Here is a 28,000-nt window from a genome sequence, read left to right on the forward strand (position 1 = left end):
GGATTGACTTATATCCTACATCTATTATTCATTGAGTGAAACCCTTGTTATTCCGAATTAAACCAGTTGATGGAACAGTTTCAATATCGCGTAGGAAGGTTATCATTTCGATTATCGAATATTAAACTGTTACTTACCTGTGACACTACTTATATGATATACATGGCATTATTTGTCTAGACCTATAGTTCCTTATCACAATCTATATATATAGAAATGCCCTACTTAAAACGATCCAAATATGGTGGACACGTTAGCAACGGAAGACTATGTCACCATTGCCGTGTATTTTGGAATTGTCTTGGCAGTTGGTCTATGGGTAAATAAACATAATCCATATTTTTTTGTGAAAATAATGTTGCTTTGTTTTGTAAACGTCTTATATGCAAATATTTAAAGTACACCAATAATGCTTAATAAAGCAATTTTCTCATTAAATGACTGAACGGAGTATGCATCTGAAATGAGAGATTCAAAATTGCAATCGTAGCTATTTTTCAGTTGCTACTTTCCGCACAAAAAGTTGTATTACTTCACAATTATGGAATAAGTACAGAAATGACTTTGAGAATAGAAACGGAGAATGTGCCAAACAGACAACAACCCTACCAAAAAGCAGAAAACAGATGAATAACACCGATGAGTCTTCAACACAGCAAGTAAATCCCGCACCCGGAATCGGGTTGGCCCCTGAACAAAAAAGTGCACTAGTTCAGCGAAAATATTCGAATACGTCAAAGTAAAATGTTACAATACTTATTATATTAAAAAAATGTAGATTAGCAATGAAAGATAAAAAAAAAAGAGAGAAATAAGCGAAAAACAGTTCAAACTCCCAAAGACAAAGATGACCTTACTTGTATGAAGATGTGTTTGGCTATTCGCCATTTATTTTATAATTCATTCAATTTAGTATTTACACACCCTTTGCTTTCAATTGTTTTGTTTGAAGAGTTCCTAATGAACTTACAATTATTACAGTGGTTCGACACACCAAATTTATAAAATATATGTAGTTACTGTAAGTGTTATTCCATTTTATAGTCCACATTTCGTCCAAATCGTGGAAATGTTACTGGTTACTTTTTGGCGGGAAAATCAATGCACTGGATACCAGTAAGTATTTTAGACGAGCAAAATTAGCATATTTAGAATTCTTTCCCTCTCGACCGTTTTAAAGCTACATAAACATTGAATTATAACTGATCGATGAAAATGTAAATTTAACATTTTTTGTTCTGTAAGGTTTGCTATAAATATTGCTATAAATAAGCAATTGGTCTATTATAGTATACATTGTGTTTCGTTTGATGTTAAAGGAAACCATAAATAGCTAATTACTTATTAAGTTTAATAAAAAAGGGGTAATATTTATATTTACTAAAATTTTAAAAGTTTAAGGTTACTGGTGAATCACTATGGTGATGTAATTTGGTTTTTCAAACCATCTCAGATAAAACAAAATCCCATTTGTTGTTGTTCATTTGCATTTGTTCAATTTTTCACATAAGGACTGACTGGGTAATAACAATATGGTCACTTAGATCTTCTTTTGACCGGTAGTAAAACCCTTGTCAAAGTGGGCTATGCGGGGTGTAAAAGTACACAGCCACGTCTAGTCTGTATTCGTGTAAAGAGAATGTCACGCTCTGTGCACGCCTAGAATCCTTGCAACATCTTTGTTGGGTTCGTAGGTGGCCTGTCGCACGGCTTTATTTCTGTTCTTATATAATATACCATCATCTTCCACTGGCAATCCAAATGTTACGGACATTCATCTTGGACACCCTCTTTACAGGGTTTGTATTGTATTGTATTTATTGTTAAAAAAAATCGTCCTAAACATCTATGACATATCAACCACTGGACATTAGTTAAGCAACCACAAAATAATCAATCAACACTCTTAGTTACTGTTTATTCGATGTATTTGGTATTTAATATTGTATATTGTATTCTTGAGCTTGGAGTACCAATGTTTAATGAAGTAAGGTAAATGTAATACTGTTAACAAATCTCTGAAAGTAATTAGGACAAATATATCAGAATCATGTGTAGTGAAGTAGAAATTACGATATTGTATAACTTGTATACTGTGTGTCAGGGTTTCATTTTATTGTTTGAAATATTGGCTCATTGTAAAAATGAACGCGTATGATTTACAATTGTCACACATAACCCCACCTGAATGTCATATTTGTTTTTTGTTCATTATTTTGTACATAAATCAGGCCGTTAGTTTTACATTTGTCATTTCGGGGGCATTTTATAGCTGATTATTTAGTATGAATTTTGCTCATTGTTGAAGGCCGTACGGTGACCTATAATAGTTGTTAATTTATGTCATTTGGTCTCTGGTGAAGTGTTGTGTCATCGGCATTCATATCGCATCTTATGAACAGACCTTCAGTAATTTCGTGTAAATTGTACCGTTTATCGTACTTTGTTATACCGCTGCATCAGTGTAAGACCCCGTTCACACTAGGACATTTTTATCGATTTAAAATAGACCGGTTCACTTTAGATCGATTTAAGGGCCAATGTGAACGCTTTGAATCGATCTTCAATCGGTCTAAACTAAAACACCAAAAGAGGTAGTTTAGTTTGAATAGATCTAAAGTAAACCGATCTTACTTTAAATGTGAACGCAGAGATCGATTTAAACTAGTACGATTGAATCGAAAATAACGTATGCGCATGTACAGCGCCAAAACTATCTCAGAGGTTCGTTGTTTAACCCATATTTCTCTGTTCACAGACATTTAAAACAAACTGAAAACATATTGTCTTCGCCATCGCATAGATTCGCGAAATCTGTGTCTTCTTTTCTTATGACGATTTTTTTCTTTTCAGGAACCGCAATACTTCGTCGTGTTGTAACTTCGTTACTACAGATATTTTTTTCAAAATTAAAGAAAACGGCAATAACACCTGTACCAAAATGTTAACTTCTAATTCAGGAGAAACAATAACTTTATCCATTTTTTTTCAAGTGTGTGTGTCAGAGTATCAATAAATGAATTTAATAAATCAGTTCTATTTATACACAATGTTTACAGTTTTACGGGTAAAAAGGTTAGATCGATTGCGTTTTTAATTGTAGTGTGAACGCAGTGGATCGGTTTAGACCATAGAGATCGTTATAATTAAAGATAATGTGAACGCTAACTGGTTTTATTTAGATCGATTCAAATTAGATCGATTAAAAAAAATGCTAGTGTGAACGGGGTCTAAGTGTGCAAGTATAATAAACATTATATATACATTATTACCTAGTTTCAAAATATTTCAGAATCTAATGCATTCTGGGTAATATTTTCGAAACCAAAACGTTGTGATTGGTTTTGAACGTTCTAAACAATAGAAATTAAATAAATGACGTAACGTTATTTTCATTTTGGTGTACAAACAATTAGATTACCAATAGTCCTTTAGATTCTGAAATGACAAATTAAAAGCTTTAATGTTTGTGTGCGAATTGCCTATTTCAGGTCGGTGCATCAATTTATGCTAGTAATATTGGAGCTCCAATGTTCATTGGTTTAGCTGGAACAGCTGCTGCTTCAGGGTTGGCTGTGACTATATATGAATGGCATGTAAGAATTGATTTTGAATTAAAGTACATTTCATATGAATAAACATATGGAAAATACGTGCATTTGGAGAACAACAATGTTTATTGATGAATTTAGAATTGTCCAAAAGTAAACGGGAAATCCTCAAAATATTGGGTTTGTCGTTTAAACTATCAATAAAGTATACATTGTGGTAAATGGGTAATAAGTGGCATCCTTTGTCGTGGAGAAAAAAAACAGAAAGATTTTCTTCCTGTATCTGTATATAATTACAAGATGTCTTGGAGACAAGTTTATTTTCTATACTCTCAAAGATTTTGGCTCGTATAGCCTTGGTTGCGTTTAAACAGATACGTCAGTATTTTTTATCTGCATTTTTGAAATATCAGACTTTTTGTTAACAAATTTTCGTAAAACCGTTATTTGATTGAATATCGTTCTCCGGTACGCCGTCTGAATTTATCGACTTTTTTTCTTGATAATAAATAGAACATTCTTGTTCAGAGAAAAAATACATTTAAGTTCTCCTTTAGCCACTGCAACACTGCAGCACAACAAAAATGTTGGGTTTTTTGTTTGTTTGTTTAGCTTTTATTGTATCATAATATCAATGTATTATTATTTTTTATTACGTTTTCTCTACATCCAGGCAGTGTTTATACTGATAGCTCTGGGTTGGATCTTTGTACCGGTGTATGTATCAAGTGGAGTAAGTAGGTTCTTTTCGAGTTCACTTCAAAATCAATGAATAACTGTTGTTTTCGTGAAAGTATATTACAAAATGTAAGAAATAAATATATAATAAAACATTAAAAAGAGAGAAAGCCTGACAAGGTCGACACATTTTATACCGAAAAAAAAAGAAAAAAAAAAAAAGTATAAATTGCATAGAGTGTTAAGACAAATATTCTTTGTACTTGTTTGGCTTTCTTTACTGTTTTGGTCTAAGCGTCACTGGTTAGTCTTATGTGGACGAAACGCACGTATGGTGTATTGAATTATAAATCTGATACCTTTGATAACTATTAGCATGTCAAAATGTCCTATTGTAATGTGTATTTTTGTATTTCTCTGTCCTCAATGTTCTTGCGACTATGTTTATGATAATATAAAAAAAAAAAACAACAAAAAAAACAACAACAAAACAATAATTTTAGTTGACATGGATATATGTAAATTATTATCTTACTTTGAAATTCGTTACTCAAATGTCCTCAGTTTGCTTTTAAAAAGAAAAGTAGTAACGAAATCATAAACCTGGTAAGTGACAATGTGGAGAGTTCTATGACTGGTAAGTGACAATGTGGAGAGTTCTATGACTGGTAAGTGACAATGTGGAGAGTTCTATGACTGAGAGAAGTGTCTTGTTTTAGGGATATGAGACACAGAAATAGGGAACGTAGCCATAGTGATTATTGATTTAACTCTATATAAGGAAAATTAACACAAATCCTCTCCTTTGGCATACAAAATGTTTGATGAGTGTGAACATTAATGTCGAACACGCAAGTTTGACAGAACTTTCTATATCAACCTCGATCATGATAGTCCGTAATTAAAATCAACCTTGGTTTGCATTTATACACATCTCTGCCAAACCAGACATAGAAAGATATCTGTTTGGTCCACTGTTAATGTTGAGCATCGTCACACAAAGATTGATAGATTTTGTTAAATTAATATGACAATTGAATTACAGGCGTTTACTATGCCAGAATACCTGAGGAAGAGATTTGGTGGAGCACGTATTAGAATGTACAGCTCATTCTTTGCTCTTATTGGATATATATTTTTCAACATTTCTGTAGGTACAAGTAATTTCTACTGATGAAGGGAAATATAGAAAAGCATGTTTGACGTAGGAAATTTATAACGTGTTGTTGGTTTATATTTTTTTCTATGAATGGAACTACAATGTATCTTACATATCATACATGTATCTTACACATCATACATGTATCTTACACATCATACATGTATCTTACACATCATACATGTATCTTACACATCATACATGTATCTTACACATCATACATGTATCCGAGCTTTAAATATGTAACCATAAATTTAAATCACATTTGTTTTTACTTTAAATAAATATTCAAATGAATTTTTAGGATTGGATGGAGACAAATCTCAGGCTATGAACATCCAGGAACATATAATATATTAACGTTAGATATACTGTTCACGGGAACATCCAATGAAATATTTGTAGTTTAGAGTAGCTATCAATCAATCACATCAAAATTGAAATGGATTAATAAAAAAGATGACTATGAAAGCTTAAACTTAAAATAGAATAGAATATAGAATTTTTTTTTTTCTTCAAATTATGGAGCCCATCAGATTCAATGATTGAAGTAATTGGGTGAACAAAAAAGACATTACAATATTATATAATATGCATCGCTGTAATCCTCAGTCAGAATCAGAGTCAAATTAAAATCAAAACAAAGAATACATTGATGGAATACAAAAGTAATGTCTAGCATGCCTTGAAATGTGACGATATTTTGGACAATCAGAAAATAATAAAAAGACCAAAATTAGTATTTCTTTTAATTACTGCAGGCAGAGATATACTCAGGAGCAATATTTCTCCGACACATACTAAAATGGAACATGTATCTTTGTGTTGTTGTCATATTAGCTGTCACAGCTGTTTTTACTATTGTTGGTAAGATACATTGCATTGTTCGACTAATATAAGTAATTTATTATTCTGAAGGGAAATTTCCCGGTTAATTGTGCAATTTGATAGGTTTCCTAAACAGGGGTGTGATCCATATCCTTAGAGAAGACAATCAAAGATGAAAATGGCAACTAGAAATAGTATTGAAATCAGGATATTCAAGTATAATGTAATTGACATTCAGGCTGCACAAAGGGTATTGGAGCAAAAATTCCTGTTAGTGTCTTATCGCCTGACGCTCAAGTGATATGACGAAAGGATGAAAGGGTATACGAGCCGAAATCCCCTGTGAATAATACATCAGTAGATTTAAGGGATGCTTCCTTTTATGAAAACAAAAGTAAATGAATCAAGTCCTTATTTAAAGGTAGATTTTTTTGGTATTCCAAGTCCAAAAGTACACCTAGTGTCTGAGTGGTGACACATTTAAACGTCTATCAATCAAGCATATATCTAGTAGGAAGCGTGATTTTTTTTCGGCATATATATTAAAAGTACAATCATACTGAATATGGGAATTATGCTACATTTGTTTATGTTTCAATAATTTAATTCTGGATGTAACCCGTCTTCTGATTGTCTGACGTTTTGTCTATCAACTCATAGACATAATTTTGTCACGTTTTTTTTTTTTTTTTTTATAGTTACTCCGGTTTGAAATGGACTTTAGATTTAAATTATAAGAAATGACTGTAATATGTTTTCTGTCTATTCGAAATAACATTAAAAAATGTGATTCATACTTCTGTCTATGAAATAATGACATAAAAAAATTTGATGCACGCTTAGCGTGTTATTTTAAAGTGTGAATCACATTTTTTATGTTATTTCTTCATAGACAGAATAAAATATTAGTCATTCCTTAAATATTTTCAGTATTGAACAAGATATAAAAAAAAATTTATTAAATTAAATATGTTACCGTTTGGTTATTTGTTAAATGATGTCTGATGCTCGTTTGTTAAATGATGTCTGATGCTCGTTTGTTAAATGATGTCTGATGCTCGTTTGTTAAATGATGTCTGATGCTCGTTTTTTGTTTTCCAAGAAATGGCCAAGTGAATTATTGCCTAGCAATCTGTTTGTGTATTATGTAAATCATAGTACTATCAAAACTATAGTTTTTTAGCAATGCATACATCGTTATTGCCTAGCAACACATATGAATATTATTTTACATATCTTTCTTCAATTCATTACATATGGAAATAAATAAGATCTTATATTTCTTTATCGTCGAAAAGTCAAGATCTTTAAATGTTTGCCTGAGAAACAAAATAACAAAAACAAAAACAAAAACAAAAAAACAAAAAAAAAAACAAAAACACGAAAGGTGGATTATATCAATTTTTTGAAATAATTTTAATTTTGTTTTTAAATTATGTACGAAGTATTAATTTACCAAATTAGGCATTGAAAGTTTTTTGTCGATTTACTTGTAGGTGGTCTTACAACTGTAATTTACACAGATACTCTACAATCAGTTGTTCTAATAATTAGCTCCATTATATTATTTGTAATTGGTATGTAGCTTAAAATATTTGTCAATTATGGATTTTAGAATATATATTATGTAAATGTATAAAATATGCCTGTCCCAAATCAGGAACCTATAGTTCAGTGGTTGTCGTTGATTCGTGTCATTCATATTTGCTTTTTTATAATAATAAAAAAAAGGCCATTAGTTTTCTTGAATTGTTTCACATTTTGCCGGTCGGGACCTTTTATAGCTTCGGTGGATCATCCATCAGCATTGCTATTACCATTAGACGAATGTAAACCAGGTCACTGACTTACTTTTAAAAAGACAAAAGATAATGCATGTGTATGTGGTAAAGGTCAAGCAGCAAAACAAATCCGTACCTATAAAAACCAAATAACGACCGAATGTCTGTCGTTCAAAGAAAACATTTTCCTCTAAGATGTTGTCACTACAGCTTCCAATCAAGTGATGAGAAAAAGGCACCTTTGTTTTCAGAAAATTATCATAAATACTTTATACTATTTAACTTCAAGGTATAATACAGGTAGGCGGCTGGGACGAAATGACGGAAAAGTATATGCACAGTGCTGCAAACTATACACTTATGAACCAGTCTTTATACTCATGTGGAATGCCTCGAGAAGACTCTTTACATATATTCCGAAGTGCCACTACTGGTGATATTCCATGGACAGGGGCTTTGACAGGACTGTCCATCATGGGACTTTATGTTTGGTGTCAAGATCAGGTTTCAACTTATTCTGAATACGACAAAGATTTGTTGCATTTTGTTTTTAGAAAGCAATAGTTCTAAAACTAAACCCTTTTCAATAGATAATTCGTAACAAATTGAAATTATGGAAAATGAAGGTACGTTTCATCAACATTTCATACACAGGGAAATCTTAAACATTTATAACTAGTAGTCAGTGCTATTTTTTGATTTACGAATATGTTGAATGGACGTCTTATTTCATTTATACAGAGGATTAATTGTGGAAAATCTGTTCTAAAAAACATGATAGTTTAAACAAAGCATTATCGGGAAACTATTTATAATAATAATATAACAGACGGACATTTATATTGCGAGCTGAAAAAGATCACACACACAAAAACAACAAAAGACCCACAATGTACGTATTACTACTTCCTAAAACTACATAATTAGAGGATAGTCTTGAGCATACAGAACACATTCACAACGACAAACGTATACTTAATACGATTTCATATGTTTTCAGATTATTTTTTCAAGTTGACTTTGTTGAATCGACATAATTTGTGAGCCGTTTCTTTTGATAGCTTATAGTACAGAGAACACTATCAGCCCGTGACATGGCCCATGCTAAGGCCGGTACGCTACTAGGTGGCGCTTTAAAGCTATTGGGGTTATTTACATTTATTGTTCCTGGTATGATTAGTCGTATATTATATCCAGGTGAGCAAAATTAAATAAAACCTATAAATTCTTGGTTTGACTAATCCTGATGTTTTGCCTTCAGTTTTTTGTTCATGGTCTTTGTTTTATGCTTTGTTTATCAGCATGGCAAATGTTGTATTTTTTCACTATGTATTTGTTTTGCTTATGTAGCAAGCCCCTTTAATTTGATCATTGTGTTTTATCCCAATTGTGCCTGCTTCAATAATTTGAATTAAAGTTCAATTTATTTGTAAATTTGTTTTTAGCACGAAGGTTTAAATTTGGCGCGCTCCCGCTTGGTCTTGCAGACCCCAAATACCCAGCCTCGTTTTTAGTTTGGACCATGCTTTCTCAGTAACTTGCTCATGGCTGCACGCTTTCTTTTTGCTAGCTTTGTGTGTGTGTATGTTTGTGACTTTCTTGTACTAACTATGTCTTTTGTCTTGTTAATTAAATTATTTGAAAACAGTAAAAGAAAATTACTGTGTTGGAATTTTGTGTTCACGGTTTCGATGCGTTCCTTTGAATTTTTGTCATTACTATATGAGTTTGTTTTCTTGAGGTGACATTGACGACTGGAACCTAAAGAAAATTCTGATGACGTGACATACTGATTCCTTCTTGGTAATTGAAATTCTCATTTGAAATTAGTTACTTGATTTTATATTTGAATATGAGTTATCTTCCTTTTATCAAATATTTATCAGTAAACAAAAACTAAAAGCTTAATAGCCGAACACGACTATGAAATTGTTACAATAACATACTCTTTATAGGAGACTTTACTCCCAATCTCAAAACTTTTAATTGTTTAAGAAAAGGACTTGTGGTTTTCATATGTACATGTATCTTATCCCAATTGATAACCTATATTGTAAAGACTAGTGGTTAAATTACAAGTCGATAAGGACTAGTTTGGCAAAATTGTTTTGCAGATGAAATTGCCTGCGCCGACCCAGACAAATGTGAAGCGTTCTGTCACAATAAAGCTGGTTGCAGCAATTTCGCCTACCCTGTTCTTGTTCTGCGGTTGATGCCAAAAGGTATATCAAATCAAAATCCTAAATCATATAACAATAATGTTCTTGTAAAATGCGCTACAATGCAGAGACATCAATTAGTAAGGTTGTCAAAATCACAGTTTTTAAATACAGAGTGGTACCTCAAAGGCATGTATCTTTGTTTGATTGAATACATTATCAGGAACAGGGTTTATATAGAAAGAAGCGAAAGGTCGAAACAATAGAACAACATTGTTATTAACAAGTGATCTAAATTAAAAACTAGAAAACCCTGACTGAACACCAATCTTGTCACTTGTATTTTTCTCTAGTTCTAAAAGCTTTTCAAATTAATAACCAGAAATATGAAACGAAGTAACCCTACTGTACTCTATATATCTTTCTTTAGCCTAATTATTTTTTTGGGTTGTTGACGTATACATGTACACTGCATATCATACAACGTGCGAAGCCTTACTATTTATTCTATTACCTTACTGATAGGTCTGCGAGGACTGATGCTGGCTGCACTATTGGCAGCTCTTATGAGCTCATTGACATCTATTCTTAACAGCGCAAGCGCTATAGCCACCATGGATATTTGGAAACAGTTCCGGAAGAAGGCAACTCAAGCAGAACTAATGGTTGTTGGCAGGGTAACCGTGATGATTCTAGTTGTTATAAGTATAGTGTGGCTACCAATCATGGACGCAGCTCAAGGTGGAATGTTCTGGTTTTACTTTATAGGAATAAGGTCGTACTTCTTACCGCAGATGTGTATCCTGTTTGTTCTGGGGTTGTTTTGGAAAAGATTGACAGAACAGGTGAAATGCAGATGAATAGTTTCAAAATTGAAGAGAAATAATAGAATAAAAATTATTCAAGCAATGATGAAAGTAACATTTTATAAACTTTTTGCGTTTGACGCCATTTAGGAAATTTTATCCTCATTCGAAACTTTAAGCTTCAAACACAGAAAGATCAGATTGAATAGAAACTTAAATAATTAAAGACCTACATGAACAAAATTGACACCAAAAAAAATATATCGATTTTGTTGGATCGATTTTGCCTAACTTTTAAAGGGAGTTGAAATTTTGATTAAAAAAAAAAAATAAAAATATTTGTGAACGGAGTATTTTAAATTTTATAATATAATAAATAATTTGGTGATTATAGAAAATTCAATTACATGAAATATAAACGTTAACATAAAAACATTCCAATTTACTTAATCACTATTGGATTACAATAAGTCGATATGAAGCAACGACAAACTGTTTGAAAAACTTATAAAAAAACTCAAAGGAAATTGAATTTAATTTTTGACAATTGTATATTTTAGTTTTGAATAGGTATGAGTATCAGCTTGTCGGGTTTAAACAAATCATAAATCCATTAGCAAATTCGGAATGACTTCTTTGAAATAAAAAAAAGGGGGGAAAAAGGAATAAAATGTAATATCACATTTCATCTAAAACTATTTAGATCTTAAATAAAAAGCAGCTGTTTAGAAACATTATAAGGATTAAAGATAAAGTTTGTCTTCAATAAATTCATAACGAACTTACAAAAATTGAAAAATATGTTCTATTGAAACTTGAACGATTGATTGATCGTTGATTGTTTAACTCCAATTGTAAACGTCTCAATAAACATAAGAAGATGTGGTTTAAATATTGATACTATACTTTTCATTATTTAGGGTGCATTTTGGGGTCTTATGATCAGTTTGGTTATCGGCATGATCCGAATGGTTCTGGATTTTACATTTATAAAGCCATCTTGTGGAAGTGGAGATGAAGACACCAGACCTTCAATCATCAGCAAGGTTGATTTTACACATTTTGCCGCCATTTTAGCAGTTTTATGTTGTATTTCTATGGTAGTTATCAGTCTTTTTACGAGACCGAGGCCGCCAAGAAAAGTGAGTAAATTGTATCAGTCTTATATATCTTAATCTCTCTGTGGAAGATTGAAATAATTTTTGAAAAGGCCTGGGTGTGATATTAATTCAGGGGAAATTGATCCTTCCTCATTTAACAAAAGAATGCATAGGATAATCCAGGTGTGCCTGGGGGCCGGGGTCCCTCTTTCGTGGGAAAAATATGGTTGATTACATAGGGAATCACTGAAGTATGACTGGAGCAGCACTCCCCGTATGAAAAGTTCTTCAACCGCCACTGGGATGTAAAAGTTTGTTGCATTGCATGCAATATTGTTGCATTGCATTGCATTTTTATTCATAGCACATGTGCTATTGTGACAACCTTTTTAATTGTACCATATAGATTGCAACAGCCTTCATGTTTATTATCTTTCAAAGAAAACAAGTTTAATAAAAGGATTATTTAAGGAAATTGAGCATACCCGTTTAATTTAATAACAAAACTACAACCAATTAAAAGTCCCTCACTATCAGTCTTTAATCGTTAAAAAGAATTTTCCATTTTTTTTTTTGGGGGGGGGGTTTAACTGGAAGAGGGAATTGTAAACTCATGGTGCGTTAGTGTTCATGATTTCCTAAACATATGGTATTGATGAGCTTATCTAACTTTAAGGTTTGTGATGATTGTTCCAGAAACAATATTCAAGTGCACTTAGGTCAGTGATTGGCTTATCTAACTTTAAGGTTTGTGATGATTGTTCCAGAAACAATATTCAAGTGCACTTAGGTCAGTGATTGGCTTATCTAACTTTAAGGTTTGTGATGATTGTTCCAGAAACAATAGTCAAGTGCACTTAAGTCAGTGTGAATAGTTAATTATAGTGTAACCGTTATAATCAATATTAATTTATCTTTAAGTTTAGATCAAACCGGAATGGAATGCTTTATATTTCCGTTAAGCTATTGCAGTACATTGTATTAATCTTCTTAAAACCTCAATTGTGGACCAACATACGGATGTTTTTATTAAGTGTGTTAAGTTAAACATACTACTTTAATTGATTATTCAGTTAGCCAAAGATGAATTTTGCATATCCTTAATACATATCCCTACATTTATTAATTTTTAGAAAAATGTTTCTATCTGGAGAAGGTCATAAGAACAATCATAACAGAAATATTATATCACAATTTTTTAAAAATGATATCACTTTTAAATTATAATGCTAAGTTTGGTAATCCTCAGAAACCACGCGTTGATTAATATTGTCTCGTGTAATGATCTGTAATTCCCTGCCATATCCATTCAGAATATTTCATATATCAATAGGAGCCCCTTTTCTACAACTTTATCCTGTGACTACAATATTTAGGCGAAAGAAACCAGGTATTTCATATTGAATCTGCAAACCCTAATTGATTTGTGATTCAATTGTCCTTAAAATCAATCAAAGCAAATTTAACAATAATATTTGGTCGGCGTTTTGCATTTGCGACGATCTGCATTTCATTTGCGCCGATTTTTTCTTTCATTTGCGGCGATATTTTTACAGGTAAATTACTGGTGAATGATATTTTTCATTTATCATTATTGACCTCTTCCGTTAGCCAGTTGTACAAATGATATGCATTGTCAACCATAACATGTATATGACGGTTGACGGGGTTGAGGTGGAAGTAGGATGTCGTGCAGGATACCAATTTAAACACACTATGTTCACCTGTATGGGAGATTGATGTTCACCTATTTTGTGTTTCCTGGTAATTACATTGTACGATATGTGGGCGGTTCTTTCAATATACATTTCGGTATCCTTCCAGCAACAAAACTTGAAAAATCTTTATTAAAAAAGGCAAACATCTTAGATAAATAAAGGAAAGAATAGACAATACAATTCAAAGGCGAAATGTAAATGAATTAAAAAAAAACACACCTTTTTATCAACTTTGCTATCCAGAAGCCTGTTATTTTTACATCGCGATGATCTTGAGATCATTCCGATGTATTGCTACTGCCTAGATTTCCATTATGTAAATTATTTTTGGGTTTGTAACCGATTTATAAACATGTGTTATGATATTGTAATTATTGTATTTATTTATGTTGGCCTGATTTGTGTTGTGTGGCCTGATGGTTGTTTACAGAATAATCTTAGAACTGTGCAGTTTAGAAATCACTGGAACAATTACAGAATGATTGGAACTTTCCAGAATGATCCTAATAAATGATGCGTTATATAAACTTCTACATTTTACTAGAAACTTCCATTGTAACTTTCTAGGATGTTCCAGTATAGATTGTTCCAGAATTTTCCTTGACAATTATATATATACCGACACTAAAATTAAACACTCACTCTTGGATTTGGACTTAGACATAAATAGACATTAATATTCATAGCCTTTGGATTGACACTTTTATTCTACAAACAACATCATACTGGATTGTGACCGTAATATTCAGATTGGATTCCGAAAGATATCCGGATACAGATAAAGATAAAAGATTGGACTCATATTTTGACAGTTAAGTTGACAGTAATATTTGTGTAATACTTCTTGTAAACTTTTGTATAATAAAAATTGTTAAATTTTATTATTGATTTGTGTCTTTTGTTGGCTACAATTTAAAGGCGATTTCTGGCCGTAACAGAAATTGGGGGCTCGTCCGGGAGAACGAAAATATCTTATTCAAAATTTATTCAATATTTTTATTATAACTAGCCAACAAAATTCTACAAAATGGCATTTGATGCCGGTAAATTTTTGAAAACGCCAGACCTGGAGGGGTTTGATAATTTAAAGAAAGAGGAATTAGTGTTGCTTGCTAAACATCTGAAATTAGATTTTAAAGTATCTATGAGAAAACAAATTATAAAAAATTTGGTTATAAACAAATTAGTTGACGCAGAAATTTTAGGTGAAGAGGCTCTTGAACTTAAGGTCGAAAATATTGACGCCTTTAAATTAAAACAGCTTGAATTAGAACATGAACTCAAATTAAAAGAACTGGAGATAAGAAAAGAAGATGAATTTAAATTAAAAGAACTGGAATTGAAGGAGATGGAGAAAAGAAAAGAAGATGAACTTAAATTAAAGCAGGCAGAACTGGAAATGAAGGAAAGGTTGGAAATGGATAAAAAAGAAAAAGAAGATGTATTTAAATTAAAAGAACTTGAAATGAAGTTAAAAGAACTTGAAATGAAGGAAAGGCTAGAGATGGAGAAAATGAAAATTGAAATGGTCAAAGAAGAAAGCAACACTAAAGTCCAGTCAAAATCAGATTATTTTGATGCAGCAAAAAATATACGTTTGGTTCCCAGATTTTGTGAAAAAACAGTCGATAAATATTTTCCTCAGTTTGAGAAAATTGCTCGTAATTTGAATTGGCCAAAGTCGTATTGGACTACAATGCTACAAAGTGTTTTTGAGGGTAAGGCCGCTGAAATATACTCCGCACTTCCATCAGAAAAAAGTTCCGATTATGACACGGTGAAACAAGAAGTTTTGAAAGCTTATGAGCTAGTACCAGAAGCATATAGACAGAAATTTAGATCTGATAAAAAGTTTGATTCGCAAACCTATGTGGAATTTGCTCGGGAAAAAGAAGATCTATTTGATAAATGGCTCACTTCAAAGAAAACAGATAACAATTTTGATAACCTAAGACAATTGATGTTATTAGAAGAGTTCAAACAATGTGTTCATTTAGACTTAAAAACACATTTAGACGACAAAACTGTTGGGACAATACATGATGCAGCTGTAATTTCAGATAATTATACCCTTTCACATAAAAGAAGTTTCAAGGGTCAAAATGTTAATACTTCAAGTGGAAATTACAAAAATCAAAGTACTGAGCGTACTGATAGTAAGCCTGTTGCACAGAATAAGAGTCAGTCCAGTTATAATATGTCTAGTCCAAAATTTGATACTTTTGAGAAGAAGTCACTGATTTGTGCTTATTGTAAGAAGAATGGTCACCTGATGGCTGATTGTTTTAGACTCCAGAAGAAGAATGAACGAGATAATAAGCCGAAGTCCAGTGCGTGTACGACACCTTATATTACCAGTACGTTGGAATGTCCTGCGAGTCAAGCTTTTAAGTCCAGTTTTTGTGATTACATGGAGGAATAAAAACCCTTTATGTCTGATGGGTTTATTTCTATTGTTGATGATACCACTCTTCAGCCTATTAAGATTTTACGGGACACTGGAGCTTCTCAGTCTTTATTGTTAGAAGGTGTGTTGCCTTTGTCCGAGAAGACTTCTGTTGGTGCCTCCGTTTTGTTACAAGGTGTAGAGCTAGGTTGTATAGATGTTCCTCTCCATCGTATTTATCTGAAGTCAGATTTGATAACTGGACCAGTTATTGTGGGTGTTCGTCCTAATCTCCCTGTTGAGGGTGTTACATTATTGCTAGGAAATGATCTAGCTAGGAACAAAGTGGTTGCTGAACCAATTGTTACCAGTGAACCAGTGGTGGATGTTAAATCACCTGAAGGTGATGCTGAATTGTATCCAGCTTGTGTTGTTACTAGGGCGATGGCTAGAAAACAACAAGATGAGAATTTGCAAGAAGACCAGTTCGATTACATGGACTTTTCTGACACTTTCCTAGCTGACATTGAAGGTCCTGGTAGCTCAGAAAAGGCCATAATAAGACCACCTAGTGTTAACAAGAATGTTATTATGCCATGGCCAAACGTAAACAGCCATTCATTAGACCGAAAGAATTTATTCGAAGAACAACATAAAGACCCTGAGGTTCTTCAGCTCAACCAGCGGGCTCAACCACAGGAGGAAGCAGACAAAGTGGCCGAATGCTATTACCATCAGGACGGCATTTTAATGAGGAAATGGAGACCTCCTGATGCTAACCCAGAGGAGGAATGGAGAGTGGTATACCAAGTGGTGGTGCCTAAAGTTTATAGGCAAGAAATTATTGGTCTTGCCCATGACACCCCCTTGGCTGGACACTTAGGTATAAGGAAGACTTGCCTTAAGATCTTGCAGCATTTCTACTGGCCCAGACTTCGAAATGATGTCGCAGAATACTGCAAATCATGCCATATATGCCAGGTTGTTGGTAAGCCTAACCAGAAAATACCACCAGCACCACTTCTGCCTATTCCAGCCTTTGACGAACCTTTCAGCAGAGTTCTAATTGACTGCGTTGGACCTTTACCAAAGACCAAAACTGGAAATGCGTATTTATTGACAATCGTGTACATCAACACGCTTTCCTGAGGCTATTCCGCTAAGAAATATCAAGACACCTACTACTGTCAAAGCTCTTATCAAATTTTTCACGTTAGTAGGACTTCCTAAGTCTATACAGTCCGACCAGGGATCAAATTTCATGTCAGGTCTATTTCAGCAAGTCGTGTACCAGTTAGGGATTGCTCAGTATAGATCAAGTGCGTACCATCCAGAATCTCAAGGTGCCTTAGAACGTTTTCATCAAACATTGAAGAACATGATTAGAACTTTTTGTCTTCAATTTGACAGAGACTGGGATGATGGAGTTCACTTTCTACTTTTTGCAGTCCGAGAGGCTGTTCAAGAATCCCTTGGATTTAGTCCCTTTGAGTTGGTATTTGGCCATACTGTAGGGGGACCGTTAAAATTGATTAAGGAAAAGTGGCTTACTGAACATACTGACTTGAATCTTTTAGACTATGTATCTAGATTTAAAGAAAAATTGTATACTGCTTGTCAAATTGCTCAGAAAAACTTAAAAAATGTACAGAACAAGATGAAAATTTGGTATGATAAAGATGCCAGGGATAGAGTTTTTGAGCCTGGTGATAAGGTACTTGTATTTTTGCCAGTCCCTGGACATCCTTTACAGGCTAAATATTGTGGTCCTTATACAATAGAGAGTAAAATCAATGATTTGAATTATATTGTAAAAACTCCAGGTCGGCGTAAACAAAACAGAGTGTGTCATATTAATATGTTAAAACCATATTTTGAGCGTACTAATGAATGTGATAGTAAACCAGTTGCCACTTTAGGCATGGTTAAATTTGGGGACAATCATGACAAACCAGATGTAATTGAACCACCTTTTAGTTCTAAAACTTTGGAAGAGACGGTTAGATTGAAAAATTCAGAAATTTTGTCAAATTTAGACTCAAAACTTGCACATCTGTCTTTTGATCGTAGAGAAGAAATAAAAACTTTGGTATTTTCTTTTAAAAATCTTTTTCCAGATGTGCCAAACAAAACCACTGCTGTTTGTCATGATGTTGATGTAGGAGATTCTTCTCCAATTAAGCAACATCCTTACCGGCTTAATCCACTCAAACTTGAAGCTATGAGAAAAGAAATTAAATATATGCTTGACAATGATATTATTGAGCCAAGTAACAGTGAATGGAGCTCTCCTTGTCTCCTTGTACCAAAACCAGATAAAACCTTTCGTTTCGTGACTGATTTCAGAAAAGTAAATTCAGTCTCAAAATCTGATTCCTATCCGATTCCAAGGATAGACGATTGTATTGACAACATTGGTCAAGCAAAATTTGTGAGCAAATTTGATTTGTTGAAAGGTTATTGGCAAGTTCCACTGACACAGAGAGCTCGTGAAATATCAGCTTTTGTTACACCAGATGGCTTATTTCAATATACTGTAATGCCGTTTGGCATGAAAAGTGCACCAGCTACATTTCAAAGAATGATCAATAATGTTATAAAAGATTTAAACTGTTGTTATGCTTATATTGATGATCTAATTGTATGTAGTGATAGCTGGGAACAGCATTTAACACATTTGTATGATACTTTTGATAGATTGTCACAATCAAATTTGACTGTTAATCTTGGTAAAAGTGAATTTTGTCAGGCCACTGTTGATTATTTAGGGCATACAGTTGGCCAAGGTCAAGTGAAACCTATTATGGCTAAAGTAGAAGCCATTTCAAAATTTCCTCCTCCTACAAATAGAAAACAACTTATGAGATATTTAGGCATGATTGGATTTTACAGAAAATTTTGTTCAAATTTTGCTACTGTGGTTCAACCATTGACTCATCTTTTACGAAAAGATTCTAAATTTATCTGGAGTAAAAATTGTCAAAACGCTTTTGAAAATAGCAAATCACTTTTAATTAATAGTCCAGTTCTGATTACTCCAGACTTTGAAAAACAATTTAAACTTGCCGTCGATGCAAGCGATGTAGGAATTGGAGCTGTTTTATATCAAGAGACAGATGATAATGTTGAGAAACCTATATTATATTTTTCTAAGAAATTAGATAAACATCAGAAAAATTATTCAACTATTGAAAAAGAGTGTTTTGCAATGTTGTCAGCACTTCAACATTTTGATGTATATTTGAATCCCACTGTATTTCCTATTCTTGTTTGTACTGATCATAATCCTCTCACCTTCATACAAAAAATGAGAAACAAGAATCAGAGGTTGACTAGGTGGAGTTTATTGTTACAGGAATATGATGTAATTGTAAAACATATTAAGGGTAAAGATAATGTAATAGCAGATGCTTTATCCAGAGCTTATTAAAACACTTTAATTTGTCTATACTATGTATTTTTGTTCATATTATTCATGATAAGTTTTTGTTACACTAAAACTTCTTTTAAGGGGGGAGGTGTTATGATATTTTAATTATTGTATTTATTTATGTTGGCCTGATTTGTGTTGTGTGGCCTGATGGTTGTTTACAGAATAATCTTAGAACTGTGCAGTTTAGAAATCACTGGAACAATTACAGAATGATTGGAACTTTCCAGAATGATCCTAATAAATGATGCGTTATATAAACTTCTACATTTTACTAGAAACTTCCATTGTAACTTTCTAGGATGTTCCAGTATAGATTGTTCCAGAATTTTCCTTGACAATTATATATATACCGACACTAAAATTAAACACTCACTCTTGGATTTGGACTTAGACATAAATAGACATTAATATTCATAGCCTTTGGATTGACACTTTTATTCTACAAACAACATCATACTGGATTGTGACCGTAATATTCAGATTGGATTCCGAAAGATATCCGGATACAGATAAAAATAAAAGATTGGACTCATATTTTGACAGTTAAGTTGACAGTAATATTTGTGTAATACTTCTTGTAAACTTTTGTATAATAAATATTGTTAAATTTTATTATTGATTTGTGTCTTTTGTTGGCTACAATTTAAAGGCGATTTCTGGCCGTAACACATGATAAAAACGCGCACATAAACTAGTGCAAAATTACATTCCTTATCGTTTGATATTAAAATACATCTCTTCAATGAATACTGATATAAGTTTTTTATTTACAACAAACAGTAATAATATGAAAATAATTTGTAGTACAAAATAATATTCAATTCCCAAATCGATGAAAAAATCTGTTCAAGCAGAGGACAAAAAAAATATTTTGAATCTAGATCTTCACCAAAAATGATTTTTTTATCTTTCAGAGATGCAAAATGAATTTAACTTTTATAAATCTAAAAACATTTAAAACTTCCCAAACCACACAGGAAAGGTAGCACTCCACAGTAAGAAAATAAAATTAAAAATTAACCACAAAATGTTTTATCATTTCCTATTCCTAGATTTCTAATACATTAACCTAACTGTTTGTGTTGTACATGTGTATATGTATGTAATCAGTATCTTCCATAGATTTGATTTTCAAAGGTTAAAAGGGTGACATATAATTCCTTTTATGTGTATCTATGGCAACATTCTGCATTTATTTACCATAAAATATTGCAAAAAGGGAGATGAAAATGTCACATATCCTCCCAAAATTTAGATTAAACTAGAATTTCAATGCCTTTGAGTGATACCTTTTTGAAACTATTTGACAAGTTTGACAAGTTTATTCCGTAAAACCTTTGTGGATGCAATGGTATAACAGAAAACAATAACAACAAAGTAACCCTCTGTCACAGCGATGGTGAAACAAGAGGTTTTCATAGAAACATTTATACATGTACCGGATTGTCTTTAAAAATGATTAATAGCAAAGCAATTATTTAACGAAATAATGTTCCCTTTTCTCTTTAAAGTGGAATATCTTGGTTTCATGTTTAAAACACTGTTAATTGTTAGGTATTTCTTCTAGAATCGTCTGCGTTCTTTACTGTTTGGTAGTCAAATCTTGTTTGAACACATGGAAACCTTTCAAGCTGCGATAATTGAGGTTCATTTGTTGATCTTTCGTATTGTTGTGTTATATTTCTCCGCTGTATAAAACTCAAAACATCTTGTACATTTTCGTTTCCAACTCCTTCAGTGTTTGGTTTGTACAAATCACCATCAATGTACAATTTGTCTCTTACCATACGTACTTTTCTTTTTTCTTTTCTTGCCTGTTTTGCAACTGGGTATAAAAGTTTTCGTTGTTGTTCGATTTCTTTTGGAAACTGTTCTTTAACTCCGAATTGTGTCTCTTTTAATTTGTATCCGTCTTTTAGCACAATTTCTTTGTCCTTAATAGATACAAATTTTGCTAATATCGGACGATTACCTCTGTGACCTCTTTTTCCGAATCGATGGACGCATACGAAGTTTACTCTTTTGTCAATTTTCAACTTTTTTTTGATAAAAGAATTAAGTTTATCCTCAGTGTTTTCTTCTGGGTGAAATTGAATGCCAGTAAAGATGAGGTTAGTTTTCATTGAGCGCCACTTGAGCTCTATCGCATCATCTTCCATATTACGCAATTTAGAATCTAATTTTTCACTATGATCTTTATGTTGTACTACTGCAGTTTCCAAGCTTGTTATGTTTAAAATGTTCTCTTTACATCGATCTACTACTTTATGCATCACATGACCAATATTTTCAATGCTCCCCTCAATTTCATTGCTCCTATTCATTGCACATTCGAGGTGCTTTTCAACATAGTTAACCTTTTCGGCGAGTTAATTCACTGTGGATTGCATAACAGTTATCTTCTCCATTTTCTGTTCAAATTTGACAAATCGATGCTGAAGATCTTGCACCACTTGTAATAAACTGTCAAGAATCGTAGCAGTTTTAGTGTCAAAACAGTATTCAGACATATTTTTTTATGAAAAGTCTCAAATTCAAATATACTTTAAATCTATATTGAGGTACCGTTCGTTTCTAAGGCGCCATATTGGAAACAATCTTTAGAACAATAGGCAACGTTAACGTCGTCAAATTGAAGATCTCGCTTGGTTCAGAATTTTCAAATTCTTCACGTTTACCTTTATTTTCTGGATAAATTTGAATTGCCTTTACATGAACAATCATAATATTAAATACTTCTCAACTAATTCATTCAGAATCACTACCAAAATCCAACGTAAATTTCTAATTTTAAAGGGAGCTCAAATTTTGTGGCCTTCGTTCCTTAGCAGTACATCCGGGTCTCTATTAATCTGCCTAAAACTAATAAAAAATGAGTGTCTTTCGACTCATTTTATCGTAAACGTTAATCACAAAGTTCGTGCGACAAAAAGTTGGAAAAAAATAACAATAATTGCCGGACCAATGTATGGTATGGATATGCAAATACAGACTGTCATACTGAAAACAGCCTATATTAGAGACATTACATTATCTTGATGTTCATATAAACCCAATATGAAGACCATTTTAATCCTCAGCTATCCAAAAATCAAGTTTTTAGGTGAAAATACGGCCGTATTTGCCAATTTGTTATGATGAACCTTAATACATGTACTAGTGTTAAATGTTGAGTAAATAATTTTAATTGATAGCGCTGAAGGGCTTCGGTGAAAAAAATCTGGCTCGAACAAAAAAACATTCATATTCCGGATCATCTTCAGTTTGTTGCTTCTACATCAATTTGATGTACTAATTCAGAGTCAGTTTTATGTCATTTTTTGCATATATTATTTGTTAGCTTTTCAAGTTTTATATGACAGCAAAATAAAATTGAGAATAGAAATGGGAAAAACAAGCATGTCAAAAATTTGCTTTCGAGTAAATTAATGCTTAATCATGTCTTGACATAGTTGTTTCCAGAAGACATATTTGGTTTCCAGACAATAACTTTAGTATAAGTAAAATTTGGAATGGAATTTAGTATAAGTTATTGGATCTTTATGAAATTGTACTAGAAGGTTCAATACACAACATGAAGATTAGAATTAATTTTGGGGTTATGGTACTACATTTTTTTTTTTTACAAAATTTTGGGTTTTTCTTCAAAAATTTACCATATTTACATTGATTATTACTCATCTAGTATATATAGATGCAACAAATACGGATTTGGCAATAGATGCACACAAAATAGGGTGTTTTAATTATTTTATCTGTAATTTGTGCATTTTTCCTACGATGTGTACTCCTTGATAATGTCGACGTCAGTATCATAATAAAGAAAATGTATTTGGTAAGTATATTCACAATTGACATGCGCCAGTGCGCAGCAAAAGGATCTTCTTTCCCTTTAATTCCCGAAATTGCATATGATTTTTTTTTCTCACAGAAACACACGAGTTGATTGGTAAATAGAACACGTGTCATTGTTTGAGACTTTCAGTAATAAAAATTAAGTTAAGCCTTTTTGAAAGTTTCACTGATTAAAATTTTAACAGAAAAAGTACAAAACACTTGACAAAATTGCATTATCTGCAGAATTATTGATATTAAGTTTCCTCACTATAGAAATATATCTATATATAGCTATATATTCACAAGGACATATAACTAACATATTGTCCTTGCTATTCTGATCTGAGTTTTTATTCACACATATACTGGCATGGCTGGTGCTGTTCCAAGTTGCCTTCTTTTTCTGTTTCTTGAGAAGTATTTGTTTAAAAGAGGGACGAAAGATACCAAAGGGACAGTCAAACTCATAAATCGAAAAGAAACTGACAATGCCATAGCTAAAAATGAAAAGGAAAAACCTGCTCAGTCACTATAAATTGTTACAATTCTTATTTAGACGAAACCCATAAATAGCGACCAAAAAGGTACCGCTTTCACATGAGAGAAGCTAGAAAAAAAATTAAATGAACACATTTTCAATATTTTTGTAGGACTATATATATATCATGTAAAATGAAGGAGATATGTAGTAAGAGACTGCTGCTGAATAGAAATGTTTGGGTTCACCTGATACCTGTTTTCAAATTAGTCTATATTGAAATTTGAAGGTCCAAAATCAAAATATGTTTGATTTCAACTGACATAAAAAATGGTGTTTTTTATATGCTAAATATACATTTGTGGTCGTATCAGGCTGTGCTTGGCAAAGCATTTTATTGCGTTTTTTTAAAAAGACTTGTAAGATTTCCACAGCTTTCTGTATTTTTTTTTTTTTTTTTTTTGAATAGGTGCATTTGGTTACTGAACTGAGTGCAATTTTGGTACTGTGATGTTATATAACGATAAGTGTGTATTGCTAAATAGGTTTAAATGTGAACCTGATATAGTGATAATGTACTTGGTAGAGTGAAAATGTTTTGATCAGGTTTAAACTGACGCATAAAATATACAGGCGACTGCTGCAGCTTGAACTTTAAAGGATATAGCCCACATACTTCCAAGTAACATGCCCTGTATATAGCTATCAAAGTCATGGTATTATTAAATAGGTTAACATATAACTCAATCTTCCCATAAAATCCAATTTTGGACAATATGGGGGCAATCAATATATATAGTCTGTACTTAAATGTACTACTCAGACTCAAGTCTCCTTTTATGATTAAACTAATATAGATAAAACAAAACAGTTTCCATCTCCTGGAACTGTATAACATGTATAAGGTAGATGTCTGATATGTGGCATATTCAATTAAAAGATTTAATTGTTTAGAGTTTGCCAAAGGAAGTACAGAATAAGAAGATTGTGATTTATTTGAAACTTTTTTTTGTTGTTTTAAACTTTTGAATTAGTCTGTGGGCAATATGAATAACCCTGGTATAACAAACGTCATTATCACTGTTCCTTGATATGGGGAATTATGTGGCAGATGAACATATTAAGTACGTTTGTGTAGTCATGGTCAACCAGTGCACCGGAGTTAAACCCGCATGCCGCATGGCCATTATAAAAAAAATCCCGAAATGTATTGCTTGCAGAGGTTTTTTCTGTGTTCCAATGGCTGGACGGAACTTTTATATGTTATCATCAATTATGACTTTGTGACTTTTAAATGAAGTACCTGACGTGTGATTATCTAGGAAATTTGTTTTGACCTCAGATGAAGCAGGCGAAACATGGCGTCAGATGTTGTTGTCCAAACTTCGGTAATTTTCGTGGTACAATAAAATTAAATAAACGGCACAAATTACCAAAATTTCTGAATTCTTGTTTTTGTAAACAAATAAAAATTCATGTCGTATTTAACATCGAAATTATTCCGATCTGTTCCGTTTTTTTTTTCAAGTTCGCGTTGAAACGTTAAATTCGGAAGCCATTAAGTAAAAAAATAATAAGCGCAAGAGATTTAACGAGAGTGACGAAACTTTTCAGATGGGTCGTGTAGATAGAGTTATCGTTCTTTATTCCAAAACGATGCTTCTACCATAAGTGCCAGCTAAAGGTTGCATATTATTATAATAGTAGAATAGGTGGAATGATATATACAAACGGATGGAAATCATATACTAGTATACAGAACATGTAACTGTTATTTTGATATAATATATAACACCAAATCAGTGATTTGTATCATTACAATATAAATTAAATAGTTATAATTACGGAAAAGTTAAATTTCCTATCATTTATTCATGATCCACGCACAAACTTGTCTCAGAAAAAAATATATCTCTGTAAATTAACCTCAATTTCAGGTAAAGAGATATGTGATTGTTTTCTTCCTAGACAAGTGCATTTGGCCATCCAAAAGAACTTGTGGTCATCTGATGTTCAGTAATTCAGGACTTTGGTTCTAAATTGAATTGTTTCATAGTTTTGTTGTCGAGGCCTCTTATCGCCAACTATACGGTATAGGTTTTACTCTTTGTTGAATGCCGTACGGTTGACTATAATAATTTACATCTACTTTATTTGAACTTTGATGGATAGCTGTCTCATTGGCAATCATACCAGATCGCCTTATTGTTATACTGTCATATCCCTGACAGGAACAGGAACATTCCCCAAAATAATAATAGGTCAAACCTAGTTTTATACATGTAGTTAACTAAATCCCGGCCCCAACTTGTATGGCAATCGTGTACAGTTTATTGTTTAAAACATAGGAAAGAAGCAACACCAGTCTGATTAAAAACAAAATGTTCATGATTACCGACGAGTTTCCTCTCGTGATAATTAAAAGTTATTATGTATTTCCTAATTATACAAACTATATCAACAGCTTAGAAGGGTGACTTGGTGGACGAAAGACGACGACGAAGACCCTGAATTATCGTCAGAGGATGACGAAGAGGTAGACGAACAGAGAATAAACAAAGTTGAAATAATTGAAGACAACGGAACAGGTACTCTTGTTGTATATCCACTAATTGAAATTAGTTGTTGCATTGGATCCTTCAATCAGACTTGTGTGCTACACGATAGCCGATTCTGTACCAGAGTAATGATAAAAAGTAAAATAAGAATAATACCGAACTCCGAAGAAAATTCTAAACGGAAAGTCCGCAACCAATTGGCAAAACAAACAGATCAAACAAATTGACAACTGTTAGATTCCTGACTTAGTGCAGTCATTCCTTATGTAGATATTAAGTCATTTTAAAATCTTAACATATTTCAGACTGGAAATTTTCAATTTTTTACGGTCCGTCTTATTTCATTGGGGAGCATCGAGGCAACAAGAAATTCACACTAGTATTTTAAAAACGTTAAATGAAGCCAAGTGTATTAAATTCTACTCTGGAATGGAAATCGGGAATGTGTCAAAGAAATAAAAACCGACTAAAGAGCAGACAATAGCCTAAGGCCACCAATGGACCTTAAATTTTCCCTCGCCCTGCTCGTCCGAATTTAAAGTATTTCTACTCTAAATTCAATCAGTGTCAATAGGCTTTAAACAAAACACACACATACATAGGGTTAGTTTCTGGCAGTAACATTATTATCTTCTCTTTCGATACAAATTTTATTACACTTTATAATACAGGTTTCTTCAAAACAAACAAAAAAATATAGATACATGTAATAAACATAGCAGCCACTGTATATATACTAATGTAACTTCGTGACGATTCGACGTAACTGCGAGCACCTTTGATACTAATACATTTAAATGACAAACTTTATATAGTACCTTAAAACCTTTCTCGTAGAAACCGCCAAAACTTTTCTCGTGCCTTGTGCACGTAACATCAAACTTTATAAATAGTACATACTCTTGAAGAACCAGTTCCAGAACTAGTTACACTAGTTCCCATTCATCTATATTACTACAAATACCAAACGGGAAAACCCCAATTGTAAACGAAATGAAACATATTTCAACACAGCAAGAAAGACCAGCACCCGTGGGCGGGCTTCAGACTAAAAGTGTACTACTTCAGCTTAAGTTTTGGTCTGGACAAAGTAAAAAGACTTTAAAAAAATTTATAATTTTTTTGGTGTATCAGATTTCACTTTCATTTCTCATGAGTTTAAACTGTCGTTATTTTTCTTTTAGCTCTTCCTGTATCGTTTGGACAACGCTTTTGTAAAGCATTCAAAGACTGGGTTTGTGGAACAACAGATGAAGTACACAAACATCAATATTTGACACAACGGGAGATAATCCACCTGAGAAAGAAAATGAAATCAATTGATGAAACTGCTCTGTATCGTAAAGTGTTAAATGGTGCTGCCATTATTATGTGTTTACTAACAGCATTTCTTATCGGCAAATTCAGTTAGACATAAGTAGATGTCACAATTCGCATGTATGTGATTTTGTAAAAATGCGTACAATTGCAGACTGATAGAGACTTTTATGAAAATGATACCTTTTACACGAGTCCAATATGTTTTTAT

At 32.6% G+C, this 28,000-nt stretch overlaps 1 protein-coding gene across 1 annotated transcript; it reads left to right on the forward strand.

The window, feature by feature from the left end:
* The first annotated feature begins 230 nt into the window (after positions 1-230).
* Positions 231-27,984, forward strand: LOC143085100 (sodium/glucose cotransporter 4-like). The gene is made up of 14 exons (XM_076261286.1): positions 231-319; positions 1,045-1,116; positions 3,492-3,596; positions 4,225-4,284; positions 5,275-5,379; positions 6,150-6,255; positions 7,713-7,793; positions 8,287-8,501; positions 9,059-9,194; positions 10,112-10,219; positions 10,682-11,001; positions 11,883-12,104; positions 26,379-26,502; positions 27,657-27,984. The coding sequence occupies exons 1-14, from the start codon at positions 242-244 to the stop codon at positions 27,881-27,883; spliced, it is 1,959 nt and encodes a 652-aa protein (XP_076117401.1). The 5' UTR covers positions 231-241; the 3' UTR covers positions 27,884-27,984.
* The last annotated feature ends 16 nt before the right edge of the window (positions 27,985-28,000 follow it).

The sequence above is a fragment of the Mytilus galloprovincialis genome, chromosome 8 (assembly GCF_965363235.1).
Source record: "Mytilus galloprovincialis chromosome 8, xbMytGall1.hap1.1, whole genome shotgun sequence".
Taxonomy (NCBI): Eukaryota; Metazoa; Mollusca; class Bivalvia; order Mytilida; family Mytilidae; genus Mytilus; species Mytilus galloprovincialis.